Source organism: Bactrocera oleae, chromosome 6 (assembly GCF_042242935.1).
Source record: "Bactrocera oleae isolate idBacOlea1 chromosome 6, idBacOlea1, whole genome shotgun sequence".
NCBI classification, from domain to species: domain Eukaryota; kingdom Metazoa; phylum Arthropoda; class Insecta; order Diptera; family Tephritidae; genus Bactrocera; species Bactrocera oleae.
In genome coordinates, this window is record NC_091540.1 from 51,372,490 (window position 1) to 51,395,412 (window position 22,923).

The following is a 22,923-nucleotide window of genomic DNA, read 5'->3' on the forward strand; positions in this document are numbered from 1 at the left end:
TTGACCCGACTCCTCCAGACCACAATGTCAGTGTGGCAAAAGCAAAACTAACGGCGCGGTTGTAGAAGTCAAGGATATCAATATCATAGGCGTACGCCAGCAGCTGTACACTGTTATAAAAGATTGTACATTCTTTATTTAGCTCCGCAACTATGAAACCTCTTTTGATATCGAATGGCTTGAAGAGGTCCTTCCCGATCCTGAGGTAGCTTTTTGTGTTGCCTAACGTCAGTTTACATAGCCGTATAAGTTTTGCGGGGATAATAAATTCAGAAATAGGGACCGGCATGCTTTCATCCGACCATATCCTGAAAAGAGGTGATGTTTGCACCTTGTCAGTTCTTCGCCAACATATTTGAATAACTCGGCTGGAAATCCACTGCCCTTACTAGAATCACAATTGGGCGATGAAACATCTACTGCAGTACAGCAGGCAGGAGCAGTGTTCTATCCACATCCAGCTTTGGATATCAGCCGCTCGATTACCTCTTTAGAGTTTGCTCCAGTATTAAAAGCTTCCGTTAATTGCCGCATCTTTTCATAGAATTTTCTAGCATTAATCCTGTCGGCCAGTTTCTTAAGCTCTTCATACTCACTTAGTTTGATCCCTTTCTTTTTTGGCTGTATATGCATCTCGCTTCCCTCTTCGACTCTCGTTGTCTATTCCTAGTTCTTATATTTTATATAGTATAACATCTTACGTATTGATTTTGCTCTACAAAACACTACTCTAAACACTGATAGTAGTATAGATTCTACAAAATAAAAGGATTATTACCACATTATAACTAAATCATTTATTAATACACACGGCGGTGATATAATCGTGTACTATTAGCTTTTAAATTGTGCTTCCACATTACTTGCACTAATTTACTTATTTAACTCAATGAAATAATCCGGGTATCACCTATGTACGGAGTGAATAAATGAATAAACTAGAGGGTAACGCATAATATTTACCACTTAATTTTCGCAAATAAAAGAGTCATTCGAGTAATTTTTCATCGAACGCTCCGAATATTAACACGTCTCATTGGGGAAGCACTTGAGGGTGTAATACAAAGCAAATAAAATAAATCAAATCACTGCGCAACAAATTCAGGGCACTTGAAGCCAATTCAGCGCCGAGCATTGCCTTGACGTGCCACAGCGTCACATACTGTTTATGCCACACGGACGACGCAGCATGTGAGACGCATTGCAGCGCAATCAGTTTGTGAAATTTCCACATGTTGTTTGTTGTTTTTATTTTGTTGATTATTTTCGGTTTTCACGCGGCAAAAAGTTTTGCCAACCAACAAAATTTATGCGCGCACGTCATTTATGCCTCACCTATGCCCCGCCGAAGTTTGGCCGAATAAGCGCTACGCATGATCCCTTTCGCAAGGCACTTTATTGCATGCGTATGCATACATGTGTATGGCATAACGCCCTCAACTCATGTGGCAGGGTAAGTGGGGGGTCGGCCGGCACACCAAAGCAAATAATTCATTCGAAATGTGAATGAAATGAAATAAAATAAAATAAAATCATTTACAAAATTATTCGGTGGAGAGGGTAAGGTGGCACTCAACAAACGCAGAGCTGTATATGAAATTACAGCGACTCATACATGGAAATTGTGCGTCAGTATGTATGGATGTGTGACCTTGGTATGCGTGGCGCAGATTTGCACTCTCCAACACCCTCATTATTTTCGAAAGCTTCCGCATACACATAAGAATTAATATATGCACATGCACACACGCATGAAAACTAATCGAAAGGGTGTCATTATTTCCTACTTTGCAACAACACCCAACCGGCGCGACGCTTGAGTATAGTAAGCGGGCGCAAATAAAACTCACTCACAGCTTTTCACATATGTATGCATGTAGCGCTCTGCTGACTGATGAATTATTGTGACAGGCCGCAGAAAACCTATTAAATTTGCGTCTAGATGGCGCTACTTAAATTTGTCAAAATGTCTTTTTTTACGCGCCCAACGCTCAGCGCACAACCGGTTTTGGTGTGGTCGCTGGCAAATGTGGAATTGGATACTCGCACGCACACTCATAGCTCACGTGCTTCGTTGGCAAATGCCTCAGCAGCAATAACAACAACAGCAATAGCAATAATAGCGAGCGCGAAACTTTGATTGATATCGAAATGTCACGCAGACGCGCATGTGGCTAATAGGCCCTGCGGTTCCAACCATTTGCTATTTTACCATTCGTTTGCCTTCTACCATTTAGCATTTGCTTTGTAAGCGAATTGATTTCGGCTCTTGTGCTGGCCACCATTTGTTCGCGCGAAATTATTGTGTGAAAAATTAAATCCGCTCAACTCACAGCTGCTACGGCGTTATGTTCTAAACATATGTATATACATACACAAATATATATATACATATACATACAATGTATATACACGATTAGATGTATGTTTGTAGTAAAAGTCCATATGTGATTTTGGTTACTTTGACAAGCGGTTGACAAATTATAGCATTCTATTTGGCTTGTAGGTCTAATGCATATATCTAATTTAAGAATAAATAAACGCGGATAGATTAATTGACTTGGGTCACTGGGTTATTAATAGACAATTTCACTGGCCAAAATAATATTTGCTTATATACATGCTTGTACTTAAGTATACCTATGTATCTTTTATATGTTAAATAATTATGGATATAGAAATTTACTTGTTGGAAGATTCAAAATTTAAAGAAGTTAGCAGTATTTTTAATAGGTATAGTAATATTAAAAAGTGGTATTCTGATTCGGATAGGTTAAGTTGAAGCTTATAAGCAATGCTTATGATAGCCAAGATAGCTAAGAGTTATATAATAAATATATCTAACACGATATTTCCACTGATAGTTTTTCTGAGTTTCATAGCCTTTATAAAAGGATTATTGGAAGTAAAGCAAAAGTGGTGCAAATATCTACATTAAAGTAAGTAGAGAAGGGCTAAGTTCGCTTGTAACCGAACATTTTATTCTCTCACAATTTTCAAAGTCGTTGTTGGCAACACTTTATAATAAAATTGTGAGAAAGAATTTAAGATTCGTTTTTCGACGAAATTATGAATGAATTTCAACCATAATTGTTATCTTATTAAATATTATAAAGATCATCAAGTAAGTTTGTCTACTTTTATAGTGAAGCGTGTGCGGTGCAAATATTCAAAATAAAACAACTAAGGAAGGGCTAACTTTGGGTTTTATCGAACATTTTATACTTTTACAATTTGCTAAGATTGTGTGATATATTAGCATATTTTAATATCGAACTAATATTATATGTGATATAAAGTGAAAAAGTATAAATTTAATATAAAGGGAATATGAGGGAAAAGTGATTGAACGCGAGCATAACGTTATATAAGGGGTTCGGGCTTAAACCGATTTCATGCATATTCAGCTAGTGGCTAAGCAAACACTCTACTTAAATAAAATCGCATATACATGTATTTACCTAAATAAGTGAACTAGAATGTCCGAAGTCGCTATATTTTGGATACAGAGGCTAATTGGGCCGATTTTATTCCCTTTTTGCACCATGAATTTTTGTTATTAGAGAAAGATGCTCTTTGAATTGCATTGAGATAACTTAGATATTGTCCGATGTATACGGTATAAAATCAGCCGGAATTTCAAAATTTCTTTTTTTGTTCACCTAACGGCTGTTTATATCACTTAAAACTAATTGAGATAGATATGGTGATATGATGTGAAATGATCAAGGTGACGAGACGAGTTGAAATCCCGATGACCGATGACTATCTTTCCGTCCGTCTGCCACGCCCACAAAACGCCATTAAACAAAAGCATATAAAGTGTCATAACTAAGCACTAAATTAAGATACAAAAATGTTATTTAGTACAGGGAATCGCAGTAGTGAAAAGCACTTGAGGCCTAAACATTTTTTAAAATGAGCGTGGTCACGCTCTCTGAATGGTTAAATGTAGATATCTTCCAAACCACCGAAATAACAGTACGACAACTCACTGAATAAATGAGCCACAAGCAATAAATTGCACACATAGAATGGGAGGGAATGACATTATAGGAGCCGGTGTACAAAGTGGACAGTGGACAGTGGACGTGGCACCGCTCAGTGTGGTGAAATCCTACTGGACCAATTTCAACTTTGGCGTTTGAGGTTATCTTGTTATTACTATTGTACACTATGGTGAAATCGGTTGAAAACCTCGCCATAGAAAAAACTTGTAAATTCCATCTGATTATTTCTTTTTACAGTATAGTCTCCTCAAGGTATTTCATCTTAACCTCAAATTTGTCGAAATCGCAGTAGAATTTTTTAAGGACCCGGACAGTGGACACCAGTGCATATCGCTGATTTTTTAACGAACATATCGGTCAGTCTTTGAGTTCTACTTGTAGTATTGAAATTCTGAGAGAATATTTTAGTGATAACAGCATGCCCCTGTACCAAAAATGGGAAAAATTGGGTCAATTCTGCCCATAGCCCACATATGCCAAACATATTATATATATTTCGAACTTCCGGTTGACTTAATTGCGCACAGTGTCGGTGAGTTGTTGGACTAAAACTATTAAGCTAAAAGCTCCAACTTTATCACCAAACATTTACATATATTAGCCATCAGGAATTCAGAATTCGTATACTCATCAAACATTTTGCACCGATTATATTACTTTTAATTTAACGGGACTTCAACATAAAAAAAAACAATAAAATTTAACTTAAACTTTATAGTTTTCCTGTGACAACTAATGTTCACTTTCACCCAAACTTACACTTTCTTAACTGTGCACATTTGCCTCCTGCTCGATAGGTTCCTGTTCTGTTAAATCAAAGTTGAAAACAAGAAAAAACGTTAAGGTTAACAGAAGCTATAATACCCTTCACAAATACAAAATATTTCTTACAAGAACTTGATTTTGATCCCCAGTTTGTATAGCAGCTATATGCTATAGTGATTCGATCTGAACAATTTTCTTACAGACTATACCATTACCTTAGACATTTATTTGTGTCAAATTTTTTGACGATATCTTTTCAAATATAAAAGCTTTCCGTACAAGCACTTTATTCTCACCCTTCAGCTCGGCTTGGCTTTGTTCTGCGGTTCCGGCAAATAAGCAGCTTCTTAGGTCTCTAAGAAAAAAAGAACGTGCTCGAAATCTCATCGATATCTCAAAACCTGAAGTTCTCGCGTATATACAGACAGACAATGGCTAACTCGACTCAGCTCGTCATGCTGATCATTCATATATGTATAAATTTTGTAGAGCCGCAGACGTTTCCTTCTAAGCGTTTCAAACTTCGTGGCGCATTTCATATACCTGTTCAGGGTGTAATGAGATCGTTAGGATGTAGATATTATTCAATATTAGGTACTAAGTATACCTCCCATACGGTACTTTAACTATCTGTTATGAAGACTTTAACTGTAACTAGACACAAAAAACTGAAAAACCATGGTGATCCTCACATTTCTTACAATTGAGAAAATCCTAAATTTTTCGCATAATAATTTCTCAGTAATATCGGTGTTTTAAGCTCAAAATTCATTATCGTCTGAAACCAAATACAATACAAAATCATACCAAGTACATGGGCAAGTACAACATTCGAGGCCCACGATGAGTCCTTAGTCGGTCTTAATAAATTTTACTCGCTCACTTAAGAGACTTGGAAGTAGAATATACGGGTTTAGTAAGTTTTCTTTTTGTAGTCTTACGGCTGAAATCCTAGTCAATTAAGCGCCTAATTTTTATATATGGAAAATATTTTGCACTTTTTACTAGCTCATACGCACCACTGCTTACATTGACACCACATTACAATTCCATCTGCCACATTTCTCTCTCACTTAACTCCTACACGCAAAAAAGTGCAATCCATAAGCGACATCCTGCTGCTGGCGCAAAGCCCAAATATAAATAAAGTGTCATGGCGACGAGAACGAAAGAATACATCAAAACAACAAACACCTGCTGAGCGGCGGCGACCGCCCGCCGTCGCCTTCACGGCTGTCTGAGACGTGGTGGCAAATGTTGCAACAACTGCGTTACCAATACACCTAATCCAGTGCAATTGCTTTGGAATGGGAAGCACCAAACATATACATAAGTAAGCGAGAAATGATGTTGGCTAATAAAGTCATGAATTATTTGTGGTGCTGTTGCAGGGCCCAAAGATGTTTTGCCCAAAGAAATGGGACTAAGTCAACTGGCCCATTGAGTGTGGCGCAACCGAGAGCACCTCACATTAGGATACATAAATAAGCAAATGTATTGTGGAGCGACAGCATTAATGGGACATTCAGTCCAGGGGCAGAGCACAGCTTCGTTTGCGATTGCGCAACCACTCGTTGCTAGTTGCGTTGGGGCACACTGGCGTGTTTGAATTATGTTGGCGCTATTTTTGTGCACATTAACCCATTAACGCTTGGCAGCTGCGTTTTTGCTGTTGCAGCTTGCACTGAGGGGGGCTTCACATATTTTGCATCAATTCAGCATTGCAATGCGCCATACAATTGAACCAATAAACAAGTCAAAGTATTTAATTTTCACAACATTTCTCCTTCAGCTACGTCTTTACACTATTTATGTTTCTCATTTATACGTTATTTTATTTCTTTTCATTGCAGTTATGGCGCCAGTTATGATTTAGCGTCGCGGCGGAAGAATGCAACGCGTGAATCCACTGCTACATTGAAGGCCTGGCTTAGCGAGCACAAGAAGAATCCATATCCGACCAAAGGCGAGAAGATCATGTTGGCCATTATCACCAAAATGACATTGACACAGGTGTCCACGTGGTTTGCGAATGCGCGTCGACGCCTCAAAAAGGACAACAAAATGACTTGGGAGCCAAAGAATCGCACCGAAGACGAAGATGAGGACGCGTTGGCCTCGGACGACGAGAAACCACGACACAGTGAGGAGATGAGCATGAATAGTGTTGGTGTTGGCTGTGCGGAACGCAGGCGACCACTCGGCATGGAGTACCCTGGCGGCGCCATAAACGTTACAATCGGCAACAACACAACAGTTGCGGGAAATATTGCCACGGGTGCGGCAGCGGCGGCAACGACGGGAGCAGGTGCCGTAGATGGTGGCGTGAGTGGCGTGGGTGCAACAATTGCGGCTGTGACGTCGACGGCGTCGGCGGCAACCAACCAACATTCCCACAGCGGCGGCACGAGTGTGGGCGCCGTCGGTGCAATACAACCTACAAAAGGTAAGCTCCCTAAAGTCAAGCAGACTGCAAGCCAGACACAGGATGGCCATGCAAAGGCGCATCACGAAGCCACTTTGATTTAGACAGTGGCCCCATGCGCTGCCGCGATGCTTCAGCATTGTTCGATTGGCACTGGCGTGTGGGTGGCATAATTGAATGCCTGCACGAGCATGCATCTTGCGCGTATGTGCGTGTTTATTGTGCTCTTAAATACTTCACTTGTTCATCACAAACGCAATTCAATGGCGCAATTGTTCTGTTCTTTGCTTTATTGGCGACTCTATTGTCTTGTGCGAAGTTACATTCGCTGCAACTGCTGCTTCTGCGCTGTGCTCTGACTACTGATTTTCTCATTGCTGTTTTTGTAGTTATTTCAGCGGCTGCTAACTGCCAGCAACTAAGTGATTTCGGTTTTTTGAATTGTGCGCTTTGTATGCCAGGCGCCACATACCATTGTTACACATCTTATGGACGCGCTTGAAATTCGCCAGCATTTTAGCTATGAAATAGCATTTGTGATTTAACCCAAGGCTTTACTTGAAATTAAAAATTCTTCGTTATTTATGATGTGTGATTAAACAAAATGTCTTAACGAGCGTGTTTAAAATTATTACAAAAGACAACAAAGTGTACAGGGTGTTCCAAAATAGCTTTTAACTTTCAGAAATTGCTAAAACAAGAAAAAACTTTAGCGTTTCTTAGATACATTTCTTATCTCAACTATATTTATAAATACATCTCAAAACGTAGTTCACACCAAATAATGAAGATACCTTGTCAAATAGAAAAGTTTTCCTTATAAGGACTAGATTTTGTTAGATCAGTTTGTGTGGCATCTATATCCTGTAGTGATTCGTTTGAACAATATGTTCGCAGATTATATAATTTTTTGGGAATGGTTTATTGTAAATTTTGTGAAGATATATTGTCAAATAAAGAAGTTTTCCATAAGAAAACCTGATAGACAAATAAGCAGCTGCTTGTCGGGAGAAAGGAACGTGTGAAAAATTTCAGAACTATTTAAATATCTGAGGGACTAGCACGCGTATATACAGACAGACGGATATGGCTAAATCGTTTCCGCTTCTCACGCTGATCATTCATATATATCTATTATAGGGTCTTCCATGTTTCCTTCTGGGTGTAAGAAATTTCGTGGCTATCTTAATATATTCTGTTCAGAATATAAAAATAGTAGAAAAATTCATTTGTTATATAAATTACGCAACGTGTTTTCCAATATCAACAAGTTTTGACAATCCTGTTTTTTAGTTATACTACAAAAATCAATGTCATTGCAGAGAACTCTAGTACGCGGTTCCAGCTAACATATATTTTCTCATATTTTCTGCAATCTTTGAAGAATCACTGTTCCGCAAGTACTCGCGAACTTGAACGAAAGGGCCCTGTTGTGGTCTAGTGACTGAGGCCTCGTTAGTTTTTTATTGTTTCTTACACTTTCCACGAAATTTTACTACGCCTTATATGTAACTAGTTTTATTTTATTTAACAACACTGGTTAACTTTTTTTGTCGCGTGAAAACTTATATCAAATTTTTAATGTACCAAGGCCACTAAACAATAATATATCAATGAAAAAAAAATTGACACGTCAGGTTTTCTTCAAAACATATATATTCTTAAAAAGTACAAACATCAGCTACATTTAAAGAAATGACTGCCTAATATAAAAAAATTGCTTATGATTTTCGTGAATATTTGGATTCTGGAAGAACCTTTTTAAGTCTCCAACTATAATCTTCATCCCACATGCCGGAAAGAAATCCAGATGAGAGTCCAGCATATGTATTTTTAAGACATGTTACACCCCAAAACTTTATATGACATTATAAGTTCATTTATTAAGTCTTTGTTATAATAAAGAAAATTTTAGACAACTTTCACAAAACATTTCCAAGCGAATTTTTTCTGATCATTCAGTTTTTCTTCAAAGCTCTTATGCTTTATTAGCTGCCTTGTTTGTGGACCTAAATATATATATTTCTCCTTTAAATTTTGCCTCGCTGAGTGTGGAGATTTTCTCTTTCATATACAAATCCACTGCCATCTCTTCTCTTATTTATTTATTTATTTTTTGGTTTTAGGATGGGGTCTGTTGGCCGAAGACAAGTTTGGACACTAGGTAGTGTGTTTGGACTATGTTGTAATGTCTTTTGTTTGAGTCTTATAAAAATAACATCACTCTTCAAAAAATTGATATTGCAAATGTTATACGTTTGCGTTTTTGTTAAGCCCAACTTAATAGCAGTCTCAACATGTTACACAACATTTATGTAGGTTTTATCCTGAAATCCAATCACAAACTGGACCTGACTGATACACAATTATTTTATATTATTGATGAGGGTAAACATAAACAAAAATCATCACAAAGTTCATGTGACAAAAACTTGTGCAGGCTTCTGGATTTATATTTATGAATTACTTACAATATGTGCAGTGATCTTTAATATTAAGCCAAATATCTAGAAAATATAAGCAGGCAAATATTTCTTAATTTGAAAAAGTTTCCCTGAAAATCTACGTTGGCGTACACCATGCATCAGAAGTGTTCGCCGAAAACCTTAGGCTGAATTTCAATGAAAATGTAGGCGAAGTTAATCACTTATAATTTCATTATTTAAATAGGTTATCTAATTTTTTTTTTTCCTTTCTTATAAAGATTGTGAATTCCCTTTTAGTTTTTGACCTGGGTGACGCTCTCGCTCCTAAAAATATAGATATGCTCTCCTGGAGCAAGTTTGATGTCCAAATACAAAAAAATTAACTTTGGTTGAGCCGATTCCGACATTTTTCTTTTGCATTGGTAACAATTTGTAGAATATGATGAAAATAAATTTCTTGTTCGTCGTTGTACGTACTCAAAGTCAACACGAACTGCTCAAATGGTCAGTATCTCAAGTATTTGTTTTACCCTGAGCGTTGAAAGGTCGACTATTAAACCACGGATTTTACTACAATGAAATCACTTTCGTAAAAGTATGAAACTGTTACAACATAAATCAAATAAATTGCATAAAATATTGTTGAAGGTCAAGGAAAAATCATTAATATCTTAAATATTTTTCTAAAATCTCCCATCAAATTCACCTAAAATAAGGGTGGTTCATATAATCAATGGTTGCGCGTAAATTTCATATATACTATATATGCACTTTGTGCCCTTTTTAATGCCCAAACATCCATCAACATTTACAAAAACAACAATAAAGGAAGAAAGTCAAAAAAAGTGCAAATTTCAAAATATGTCCATTTATGACGTTGAGGCCATTACCGAAGTGGCTCTCAATGTCAACTTGTGTCATCCACTTCACTCCACTCCACTCCACTTCACTCCACTCCGGCACACTTCAATGCTCAACAAACGTGCTTTGAAGCTAGATACATACCTATATATGTTATGGTACATAATCGTATGTTTGTGCATCTACAACAACAACAGCGCCACTTGTCAGTCATCACTCCAATTTGCTTTCATTTAGAGTCTGAAAACCACCCTCGTATTTTTCGTGATGTTTTGGTGTATCATTTTGCGCCAAATTAAATTCTCAACCTGATTTTATTTCACACACACACATATACATGCATACGTACACACATCCGATGATGTCTCCTTTTTGTTTGAGGGTTAATTTCATTTACGACCGCACCGCACAAACAAAACAAAAACAAAGCCCAACTACAATAACAAATATAATAAAAGCATAAATACTCAAAAATTGGTGGATCGAGAGTAGTGAGGAACCGCCGCGCCGTGTTGCGAATGAAGGCGGTGTGGGCGCAATGCAGTTTGATAGTACACAAATGAAAACAAAGGGCTAAAACTGAGAAAATCATTACCTTCTTCACACCAAGCCAACCGTCATCAAGTAGAGAAGATGATAGGTGAGGTAATGGTTGGGGCGGCTGGCGAATGTAACAATGCATGGCATGGTGTGTTGTTGGTCTGAGTCGTGTGGCGTTCAATTTAAGTGTCGTTGAGCTCTTTATTACGTTAGTGTGAATTTTATGCGCCACAGCCGCTCAACTCAAACCACTTGTAGACAAGAAAGTGTTTATGTGGTACATGCCTTTTAGGAAAAGTATGTGGTGCGATTTTAGAAAATTTATACCAAAAATATATTCTCAATCCATTTTCCTAAATTCTTAATTTTGAATTGAAATTCGTGCGTCTGTCTAGTCGCTGTTACTCAAACTGTTAATTATTTTTTGATTAAGATTATAACTTCTTGGCCATGATGTCTATATTTTAAAGATGTTCACTTCATTTGGTGATCCACTTTTTCAATATTCTGGTGGTGGGTTATTAAGGATAGATACCCTGTAATAACTACTACAGTATTACTAATTTCCCTACCCTTCTCTCAATGGGCTCGCTCCAGTTTAGTTTTTTATCTAGGATAATCCGGAAATATTTGACAAAGCTCGAGTGTACAACAGTTCTACCTCTTAAGGGGTTGGGGGTAGTCAGAATTTTCAAAAAATCAGTTTTATATCTTGAAAATATTCTCTGAAAATTTCAAGTTGATCCGATAATTACTTTTTGAGTTATTCGACAAATAACATAGAGCGCAGATTTCAAAGGGCTCTTCTTATGAGACGGAAGAAGCGATTATCCCTGATCTCCGAAGAGTTGATGTTTTAGAGCTTATTTTATATTTCTAACTACTAAACAAATTTCTCTTCTTAAAAATGGACCCTATACCCAAATCAAGAATGAAAAAATGTTTAAATTATACGCTCTTTCAGTAATCGTGTGTTCAGAACTCCGTTTTATATATGATTTGGCGGTACGTTTCAGAGCAAATATATATCTTTACCGTCTTTAATGGCACCTGCTTGTAGAATAAGAAACTGGTGATTTCTACATGAGAGCCCTTTCATCAAATAGGTGTTCTTCAAATTTTTCTATCTTAAAATTATAAGTTTTCAAGATAAAATGATAAAACTGCAAGTGTGGCCACTGGCGTATATTTATACCCTGAACAGGGTTTATTAAGTTTACTCTATAATGTGTAAATAAAAGTTATCAACATGACGAGCTGAGTTAATTTAGCCATGCCCGCCTGTCTATCCATCTGTATATACGCGAACTAAACAACATTTTTTGAGATATCGGTCTGAAATTTTGTACACGTCCTGCCATCCAAACTGACCGATCGAAATCAGAGTAATGATATTTTTATACCCTTTATAATGATATATAAAAATTTCTTATTTGAAGGATATAAACTTCGTTGCAGCTAAAGTTAACGTTTTTTCTTGTTTTAATTTGATTTTATATGTTATAACTTTCGGAGCAGCCTTTCTCTTTAGATCATTACTCAAAATTGTAATCTCCAATAGAAACGATTTCTATTACACAAGCAATTTGACTGAATTTTGAATATATTTCCCCATTGATAAGATATTAAAAAGCTCATAAGTGAATGAAATTATCTTCCGTTTTTCCTACAGGGTCACCATAAATTTACCCACGCATTCGCATTATTGAAAGCTGGCAAGGACGCGTGCACAAAAACAGCAATACTGATAATAACTCTGTGTGTTGCTGGCTGCCGCATATGAAATACATAAACGCAGTGCTGCCGCAAAGCGACACAAATGCGGTCGTCGCAGCTTCCAAGCACTTTCGCTGTTGTTTCCTCTTTCTTTATTGCCACTGACTGGCTGTTGCAATAACAGCAACCCTTCTGCATTGTTAATCGGGAGAGAAACGATAGGAAATGAGGGTGTTGCCAATGTATGTTCGTATGTATGCACATTAACGGTAGTTGCGGCTACGGCTTTTATGCGGCGCGTGTCTGGCGGCTACGTTTTTTGGTTAACCGACTAAATATCCATCGGTATTCCCCATGGTTTCTTTGTACGTCCGCTTCTCTGACTATGTAACCGACCGCTCGGCTTATTGTCGTCTGCTCGGCTATTTCTTATGCAACCCCATAGTGGAACAAACACATGCCGCCTTAGTTATTGTGTTTATAATCGTATGCAGCTCACGTCGGCCGGCATAAATCTAATGCGCCCTTTTCCGGTCTCCAATATATACGCTTTTCTGTGTGTGTATGTATGTAGTTCATCATTGGCAACAACACAAATAACATGGGCAACAGTTGATTCACAGCCCACTTAGCAGTCACTCAGTCAGTCCGTCACTCTGACAGTCGGTGATTGCCTCACTCAATTTTGCATTCACTGAGCGCCACTCAAACGCATTTGAAGTTCACATTTCGGTGATGAGGTCGCTGACATTTCACGTATTAACTGCTTATAGCATATTACGGTATGTATGAATATACAAGTATGTACAGAAATACTGAATAGCATTAGTGGAACGCTTTCACTTCTCCATTTTAAAACGGAAATTCGTGGCCAAATGTGCCCCAAAGGATGAGGGCGCACGTTTCATCGCCTTAGTAAATCCCACAGGGAAATTATTTGAGACCCAAAGCAACGCATGTTTGGCTGTACAAGTAGGTAAATACAGCGAAACAAAACTGTTATAAATATTTATATTTATTTATTTATGTCTGTTTTCTAAAAAGCTTTCAATTTAGTTCTTGAAAAAATTCACACATAAATAAGGCTAGTGAAAAAGCGAATTTGAACAGATCTCCCAGGATGGCGGGGGCTCACACTTGGGTCGCTAATGACAGTCCTTTGTGAAGCCAAATAAAAACTCTTGTATTTGAATATTAACTCCCCACAAAGCACATATAAATCTGATTAGGTACTTTATTTCCATTTACGTTATTTCACCGAAAGTCTAAACGTGTGAGTTCCGAATTATTTTAGTCTCGATCTGGCAATGGCGAGACTTTCGAAAAGAAACCGTTGAGATGATTCTATCTGTTTCTCTTTCAAGAAACTTATACAACTGGCATCCGTTGATATGTTCGATCTTAATTCATGAGTCCCGAATGAGCTGTGTCCAGCTAGAACTCCTTCACTAGACCTCTAACGCCAGAAGAAGGCGGTGGCACAGTTGCTAGCGCTTGCCAAGCTCGCCTGTGCTAGTGAATCACAAGAAGCCAGTGGTGCTCCTACCGGTTTCCATTCTGCAACTAGTAAGACAGAAGTACCTATCTAGCAAGCTTATCAGCCTTGCTGTTTCTTGCAATTCCACAAAAGCCAGGCACTCAAACCAGTCTAATCATGAAGTAACTCGATGCCAGATATAAGGAGTCGAGACAGACCTTCACTAGTCTCGAGCGTACGGTCAGCGAGCTCAAGGCTATTACCGTCACCCTACTTTCTTAGTGGATGGTCACCACTCCGTAATAGGCTTCGCTCCGGAGCAGTAAAACTACTGCTATCTTAATGGCAGCCAACACCGCTTGGAGTACGCTGCAATTATCAGGCAGTCTGAATCTGGAAAAATGTTAATCACGCCTACTTCCCTATAAAACAGTAATTGGATCCCGATTAATTAGCGAATTGAATTCGCCACAAGAGAGATATTTATTTATAGAAAATGTAAGGCTGCTTTCGTGAGGTCATGCTTTTCAATAAATAATAAATAGCTTTCAACATTTCTTTTCCAGTGCTGCTAGTATAATTGTACAGCAGGTATACTGTTTTCGATTCACTACTCTCTAACTCTTGGCGAATCGAAAACGATGTGACACCAAACAGTATGAATATTCTGATTTTAATGTGTAAATTTCAGTGTTGCTGAAATGATACGAAAATATGGAAGCACAGCAAAGGAATATAAATTGCAACTTTAACAAAAATTAAAAACACAAAAACAACAACTACTATAAGAAAGTAGCAGAACTTTGCTGCTGCTGCGCATTTTACTCGTATTCATTAAATTTTGATTTTCGGTACACTGCTTCCACTGACCTTCAGCCACGTAGCCATCTACTATCTGAACAAAAGTAAATCATAGCCTATCGATGGTGAATATAAGGCCAAGGCAAAAGCCAGCCTCACAATGCATGATTTTAGTTGGTCGAAAACAGCGTTCTTTATATTTTTTCACAGAGTAAACAATTCGGCGGAAGGGTAGGGGACAAAGTATCGACAGGCATGGCAGAAACTTTGTTTCAGTTACTGATAGTGGTTGTGGTGTTAAAATTATCGTGTTGATGGATATTTATCCAGCTGACACTTGTCTGCGCTTTCGAGCTTTCAACACACACTTTTTTGCTCCGATTACTTGGTAGCAGAACTCGATAGCTGGAGCTGGTAGCCGCCGACACAAAGTAATCGAAAGTCAAACAAAAAATTCCCAAACTTATGCCAATGCGACCCACACATACGAACATACCTACATACTCAAACACATAAATCTCTGCATATTAAAGAACGTATGCGATACAAGATAAATGATTGGCAGTCCCGCTAGCGCGTTGCTGGGGTACGCGATGGCGTATGATATACTTGTATGTTGGCCGCGCTACAAGCAGAGCTGAAAAGTAATCAAAGCGCTGCAAATGTCTCACTTCTTTTCGAGTATTAAATTCATGCAAGTTAAGTGCTTTGTAATTGATGTTATAAAATATTTATGACAGGCATTGTCTCTTTCCTTCTTTCTTTCTGTGCACGAACTATATACATACATACGAGTGTGCGTGCCTCGCTACCAGCATCAAATCACTTTTTCTCAGAATTTTATTAGCTTTAATTTTGTCAAGTTGGCACTTTGAAAAGTCCTTCAACTAACGGCACACATATTCCATATCCACCGTTTCCATTGAGGTTTATCCATTTCCACTACTCCACATCTATTATTTCCCTGCTGTTGCTGCTGATGAGTCAAGTTGCGCACTCTTTCCAACCGGTAATTGACATTAATTATTTAAAAGGACTTTTTGAAAGTTTTTGCCAACTATAAGTGACATCATGGACTCGCGTAAAAATATCTAAATTTGTGTGAATGCTTAGCTGCTGCAATTAGCCGGGTGAGAGATGCAAGTTGTGCTCAGGAGAAGTGACCTGTTTTACAATATATTAGTTGCGCTGAGTTGTAAAGTGCTTTTATATAGTGTTGGATTACAAGTACTTGACATCAGGATTACATTATGTCGGAAAAAACTGTTGTGAATGGTTAAAAATCTTATGAATTGTGGAAGAGTTAATGGGTAATAATTTAAATGACGTTGCTTAGACGAGGTTAAAGAAAAAGCCGGTATATATATATATGATAAAATATATACTAAGTTTTTGAACGATTCACATACTAAAAAAGTTTAATGAATTTGAAAAGATAAATTATAATATCGTAATGAAAATAATTGCGAATACGTTAAGGCTTAAAAGGCACAGAAAGGAACTTCGCTAGAAAAAATATTAGTGACAATGAAGTGGTATTTACCGAAACCAAGGCTTGAGCTGACAGCCGAATGGAAATACAATACCAATTTACCGAACCTTTTAAATATTTTCTATGCATAAAAACATCATAAAAAGCTGAACTTGATTACTGCTTTTACTTTGACTGATATTTGCAAATAACTATGTTCCGACCGTCTGTGCTATTGTAGGAATGAAAAATAGTATCTGACGGCGCACACCAAAAGCTTATTTTAGTTATAGGGCTTCCATCTCAATATGTTGGATGGAGTCAGTAATGAAACGCCGAGATAAAACGACAAAACCGAAAATAAAATCGTTAATCTTGAAATCGCCTTAACATCGCTTAATCATAAGAAAGATAGAGTAGAAATAAGAGATCGAATAAAATATTACCCTTGAAATCTAATAAAAAAGCTCTCTTCCAGTAAAGTGTTACTTTGAATTTAAAAGTAATGAGTGTTTTTTTAGACGTGTGGTTTTCAATAATGTAACACTTTTTTCGGAATTTAACCTTTTGGCAGCTGCTACTTGATATATAAACAATATAATTTTTTCTTGAAAATCACATGTCTAAAAAAAACCCCTTTAAAATGGTCTCTATATGTATGAACAAAAGGTACGCGAGCAGTGAAAACTTTCGGTGAGTGGATTCTTGGAGTGTATATAGACTATATGTGGCCTTAGAAATTAATTGTCTTAAACGGCAGGCAGTTATCTGTTATAAGCCGTAGATTTCTTTTTAACTTAGCTATTAAATAACAGCTAAAACAATATCAAAATCAAACATGAATATCCAAAATACTATTTCAACTTAGCGATGCACTGATTTATACCATTCTTATACCGCCCCTTTTCCACACAAGTATTACCACTGACTTTGACTGATTGTTATGCGTTATTAAATAGACATCACATGTGACGTTGTCGCCATCCGTTTACTTAAAAACATATTTATCTATTCATTCACTTTTCAAAAGTGTAACCGAAAACGCCGCACATCACGCGGCGCATCATCAACAGGCCTCAATTGCAAAAATATTTGCATGGCGGCGTTGAGCGTCACGCGAGCTTGAGTAAACAAAAATAAAAGCACGCAGCACATACACAAATTCACATATATACAAATATATGCACGTAGTACATAAGTATTTGAAAACAAAAACAACATGCACAACACATTGTCCTTCAACTTTCACCCTCAACGCGCTTGTTGCAGCACACTTTCGCCCGAATGGTAGTAGTTAAGAATAAATATAAACAATACGTAGTTGTTGCTGTAATTTCTTACTGTCACTGTTATTGTGCCTTTTTGACGTTTGCACGTTTATAAATATTACTTTAATATGACAGCCACCAAGCACGTGTGTTGCACAAGTGCGCTGTGAAGCATATGGATGTATGTATGTATGTGTCAATGTGGCAATGTGCTTATGCATGCGTGAGAACGCGACAGTGGGTGTCCAAAATATAATTCATCATTTCTCGCATGCCACCGGAATGAGTATAACGCCTATGACCCTTACGATAACGGCCTGCAACACATCGTGTTGTCATCACCAGCTATCATTATATCATCATCATCATTAACAGTTTCATTAAGGTATGGAGGAGAGTTAGCATAACTGTAAACGGTCAACAATACAGAGATGCTAAGACCCTGATTATATGTTAACCAAATATACTTCATTATATCGTATAAGTGTCATCACACCTACACTTTTTTTTATATAAAAATTTTTTTGTATGAAAAAGTTCTTCTTTATTCTTATAAAGAGAATTCGGGTTAGGTCATAGGTGTAATCGTCGCACTTTAGGTAACGCAGGATCCGCTGGACCTTTGTGATTCCTAAAACTTCAAGATATGGATCACTAGACCTTAATAGATCGACGAAGCGCTTGAAATCTACCACTGTTCCCACCTCGGTCTGACAAAAGCAGGATAGTTGAGAAGACAGTGTATAGATAATTCCGCCTCACTTTCTTCCATACAGCATTGGTAATTTCAATCGGAAAAGATATATAACCTCATCACATGTGAGTCTATTGGATAGTGTTCAGTCGGAATCCCTACCATGGTGGTGAGATGAACCTTGCTAAGAGACCAGAACGATGTGCAAGAGAACAGCGAGACACTAATTCGTTGCCATTGTTATATAATTATGATGGCAGCCCTCTCTGCTTGAAAGAAACTGCAGTGGTCTGCTAGCCTGAAGCTAGAGTAGATGGAGAGCTCCTTTCAGAAGCCTTCCTCTCCCACCTTCCCCTTAGCTTCGATATATCCGTGAAAAAAACCACGACATCTCCTCTACTCAGCTTTCTTGAGTCTAATAGTCATCTTCATCGCAATTCACCTATCAGATATGTTCTCAAGTGCTGAATGGCGTTGAGTGCCATTGTTGGTATTGCCTTTAGTGCTTCACAGCTGTTTAGCGAGTGTAGTTTTTCCGAGCGCTCTTCACCAGTTACACCGTAATTATTGTTGCATAAGAACGAGAACAATGTCTTTTATTTTACAATATCATCAACTTCTAAGCCATGTTATATCTGAGACCAAACCTAACCTAACTATTTTCTAAAACAATTTTCATACAAGAATTTACAGTACTTTTAAGTTTTGTGTAAGTGACCTTTAGATAAAACAGTATTCTGCTTTATGCTAAGAACTTCACGCGGTAGAAGTAACAAGATGTCCTGAACTTTGAAGAAGTGGCATTAATATTAGGGATATGACGACCTTGTTGACAATATTCTTTATATATGAAAAATACATTTAATTTTTTTTTATATATTTTTTTAGTGTTTGCTTATCTTACATTTCTCTCATACAGACAAACTCGTTTTTCATATCAATTATACTGATTAAGAAGATAAAACAGGTGGTAATCCTTTTCAAAAATATTTTCATACATAAACCTCTTAAACATCTTTTGTTGTTGTGTATATTTATCATGAATATATATTATAAAATTTAGCTACCATATTTTATAACCGTTCATAAATTATTGAATGTTTAAACCTTTATTACTTAACCTCAGTGTGAGTCAGTTTTTGGTTGGTAAACGTAGTTTATTTTGATTGCGTCGATCTAAATTGAGCTGGAGGTGTCTCCATAATTGTATACTTTTGTATATTATATTCAGGCTGTAGAAGTAGTCTTCAACAAGAATTCTTTCAAAGCCATTATATACTTTTCATATAATGGATTTTAATATTACTCATCTCAATTTGCATTTCAGAAGCTTTAGATTTAGTGCAATTAAATAGAGGCTCCACACCGCCACCAATTGAAGTGCAACCAACATCAACAGTTAACTATCAGTCTTATGAAAACCCTGACACATACATCACGAATAGCTATAATTATGCTAAACAAGAGCTGCTTTACAATCCACATGGAAGACCACGCATATGGAGCTTGGCTAACACGGCTGCCGACGATTCTGCTCCACTCCAGCTCAACACGCTTACCAACATGAATTCCATGCAACGCGAATGGACCGCCAATTATATGCCTTCAACATATGCGACTACAGCAACAAAGAATCAAACCGCCGTAGTCGCAACGATTTCCATGCAACCCACTTCTCCACCCGCACTCTCCAACGGACCACAGCGGTACGGTGGACAATCCGCTGCAGTGACGCCACCGCAAACACCACCAAATGCATTGCACACATTTGCTGGAGCTTTTAATCACGGCGGCGGTATGCATACGGCTAGCCGGGATATGATCGCCTACAATGCTGCAAGAAGTGAAGAGCTCCGCACTGCTGACGGTCTCTATTGTAAGGGTCAGAATTGTGCGTGATTGTGCGCCGAGTGTGGGGGATAGGTAAATTCAGTTGTGTACTTTCTTAGAATTGCATTTGAAATATTAAAATTACTTTGTTTCCTATTAATTCACGCATGCTTACCTCGCTCTCAACAGGAGTTAAAGGTGAGTTGCCCGCATTTGGATACAATTAATATTTTTGTAGCTGTAGCTTTGCTTAATATTCGTAAAGTGTTTTAATTATACAAATTTAATGGCCAGCAAGTAATTTTTGATTTTGATTTTTTGGTGCTGTTCACCCATTTGCTTAACCCTTTTAAGCCATCAGGCAATTAGTGTGTGCGCAAAATCAATTAAACTGATTCGCCGCAGATAATTGCCAGAGAAATTAGTCACTTCATTAATTGCGAGGAGGCAGAAGAGCCAGCAGAGAAAAAACAACGTCTACTGTTGGTAATGATGATGAAGAGTGAAGGGATGCGCATTTAGGGGTTGGTAGCTCAATCGCCAGCATCATCACTCAATCGCTCTGCTAAACTTCCGTCGGAGTGTCAGTCAGTCAGTCAATTATTTAACAGCCGCTTTTTAACATTGCTAACCCCTTAATGTCTGACCAATCCCCACCCTTATCGGCTGAAGTCTCATTCACTTGGCAGCAACACCCACGAGTGAAGTCATCTAGAAAATTAAATTAAATAATTAAATCTCAATCAGAATCCATTAAGCTTAACTGAACGCCGACAGTCGAAGTGGTATCATTGGCGCTGCGAACGTGTATCAAAACCTCGGCATAAGCCGAGCGTCCACTTCGCTATAGATAGACTGTTGCAGTATTCCCCTGTGTAACACTTAGCTCAGCCGGTGCGTCGTACTATCCAGCCAGTTATTTATATGTGGAGTGTGGCAACTAATCTACTCGCAGCCCAGGCACTTCCTTCCTTCCTTCTTTACCTTAGTTCATACTGCGATTTCGCACCACCAGCCAAGACAAGAAAAGCATGCAGCAAAGTGCTGGCTATTGTAGTTTTATTTGGAAGATGGCTTGCTGTGGCGCACAGCGAGGGGTTAATTCGTTGCGGCTCACGCAATTTTAATGCCTGCTTAAGTAGTTAACCACATTGGCTGGAAAAGCAGGCCGCGAGCGCGAGTAAACTGAATTATGCACACGCTTTGAATTTATAGCGATTATAGATTTACTGTCTGCCTGGAAATAAGAGCAAATATGCTCGTTTATGTGGGAGATAATAACTTCGAGAGGTTCTATGATACTCGAGTTCGACCTATAACGGTACATTTAATTTCAGTAGACATATTTAATACTTCATCATTAATAAATTATCTCTCGAGCTCTATACACTTGATGCAGCTATGCTCAAACTTCTTTAACTCACCTCGCCTTCGCCCCTTTTCTAAATATTTGATGCACAAAAGATCATACCTTGTGAGTCCCAGAAATAGGTGATCAACCCCTTTTTCGAACGATTGGACGATGCTCGTCTTCTTCAGAGGAAGTTCTTCGGCTGATGTCCATAGTTTCGAGTGTTCTTTGTTAGATGATGTGTACCAGTAGATCCGTGTGCCGAAATAACGCAGATTCCACTGTTTAGTGCCACATACTGCGGTTGACCCACACGCTCTTTGGAGACGCCTTCTCTCTCAGCTATCTCTCACGGCAGTCTGGCAAGGTGAGATCTTCGGATTTTGTCACTTTTTGGGTACCTGGACTTCGCTCAACAAAAACAGAAATCCGTCAAGCGTCATTGTATACAAAAACAAAGCGCTCTTAATAATCAAATCAGAATCTTGCTTTTTTTCAAAAACTGATTAATGACCGGAGGAAAGATAGGATAGAGAAACTAAAGTCATATTATATAACTAGCGCAAATCTGTTGATTCGTCCAAAGTTTTTCGACTTAATATATAAATGTATATGACCTTAGCTTTTGGATGGCAATCGGCTAACTAATACTAAAATAAGAGAAGATAACAATAAAACTTTTCTTTGAAAATTTTCAATGCGAACAGCTTAAATTGCAAATCCGAATTGCTAACACCAGCTCACATACACCACTGCATAGCTGACGGAAGTAGCAAGGGTAGTGAAGGGTTGCAAAGACAATCAGCATGATCTAAAGCACATTATAGCTACATACATATATAGAATTATGCAAGTATATTTTATGTGCAGCGGCGCTGAGCTTTTGAAAATTTATTATGCGCAAAGCAATCATTTATCAGCGGCGCAGCATCTTTCATAATCAGGATGCCAGAAATGAGGCCGCACACAATATGCAAATGACTCACTAGCAGTGCCACCACCAACACATGTGTTCATGTGGCATGCCAGAAACGGCGCTGCTTACAATGCGCCACAAAAGTGGCAGCGGTAATTTTTGAATTTATCACCGAACTCACAAACTCCTTACTTTTTGGTTAAGTTTGACAAAGGCGCATACGCACCAACATACACGTGTGAGTATGTGTGTATACAAGTAGTATAAGTGAGTGCATCGCACGTTGCTTGCCACATACGCGTATGTGAACGTGTGTTTGGTGCACACCTACAAAAGCTGCAGCATAACGTCGTTGCCACTTCCTTTTGTCTT

General features: G+C 38.0%; 1 protein-coding gene across 2 annotated transcripts in view; it reads left to right on the plus strand.

The window, feature by feature from the left end:
* The window catches only part of LOC106625630 (homeobox protein araucan), an 89,805-nt gene that overhangs the window by 60,356 nt on the left and 6,526 nt on the right, over positions 1-22,923 (plus strand). The window contains exons 4-5 of one of the 2 annotated variants that reach the window (XM_070111292.1): positions 6,629-7,221; positions 19,782-20,377. In XM_070111292.1, coding sequence (XP_069967393.1) covers positions 6,629-7,221; positions 19,782-20,353 — 1,165 coding nt within the window. In that variant the 3' untranslated portion in view covers positions 20,354-20,377. The remainder of the gene's footprint in view (positions 1-6,628; positions 7,222-19,781; positions 20,378-22,923) is intronic. The other variant, XM_036359150.2, reaches the window with a different exon arrangement.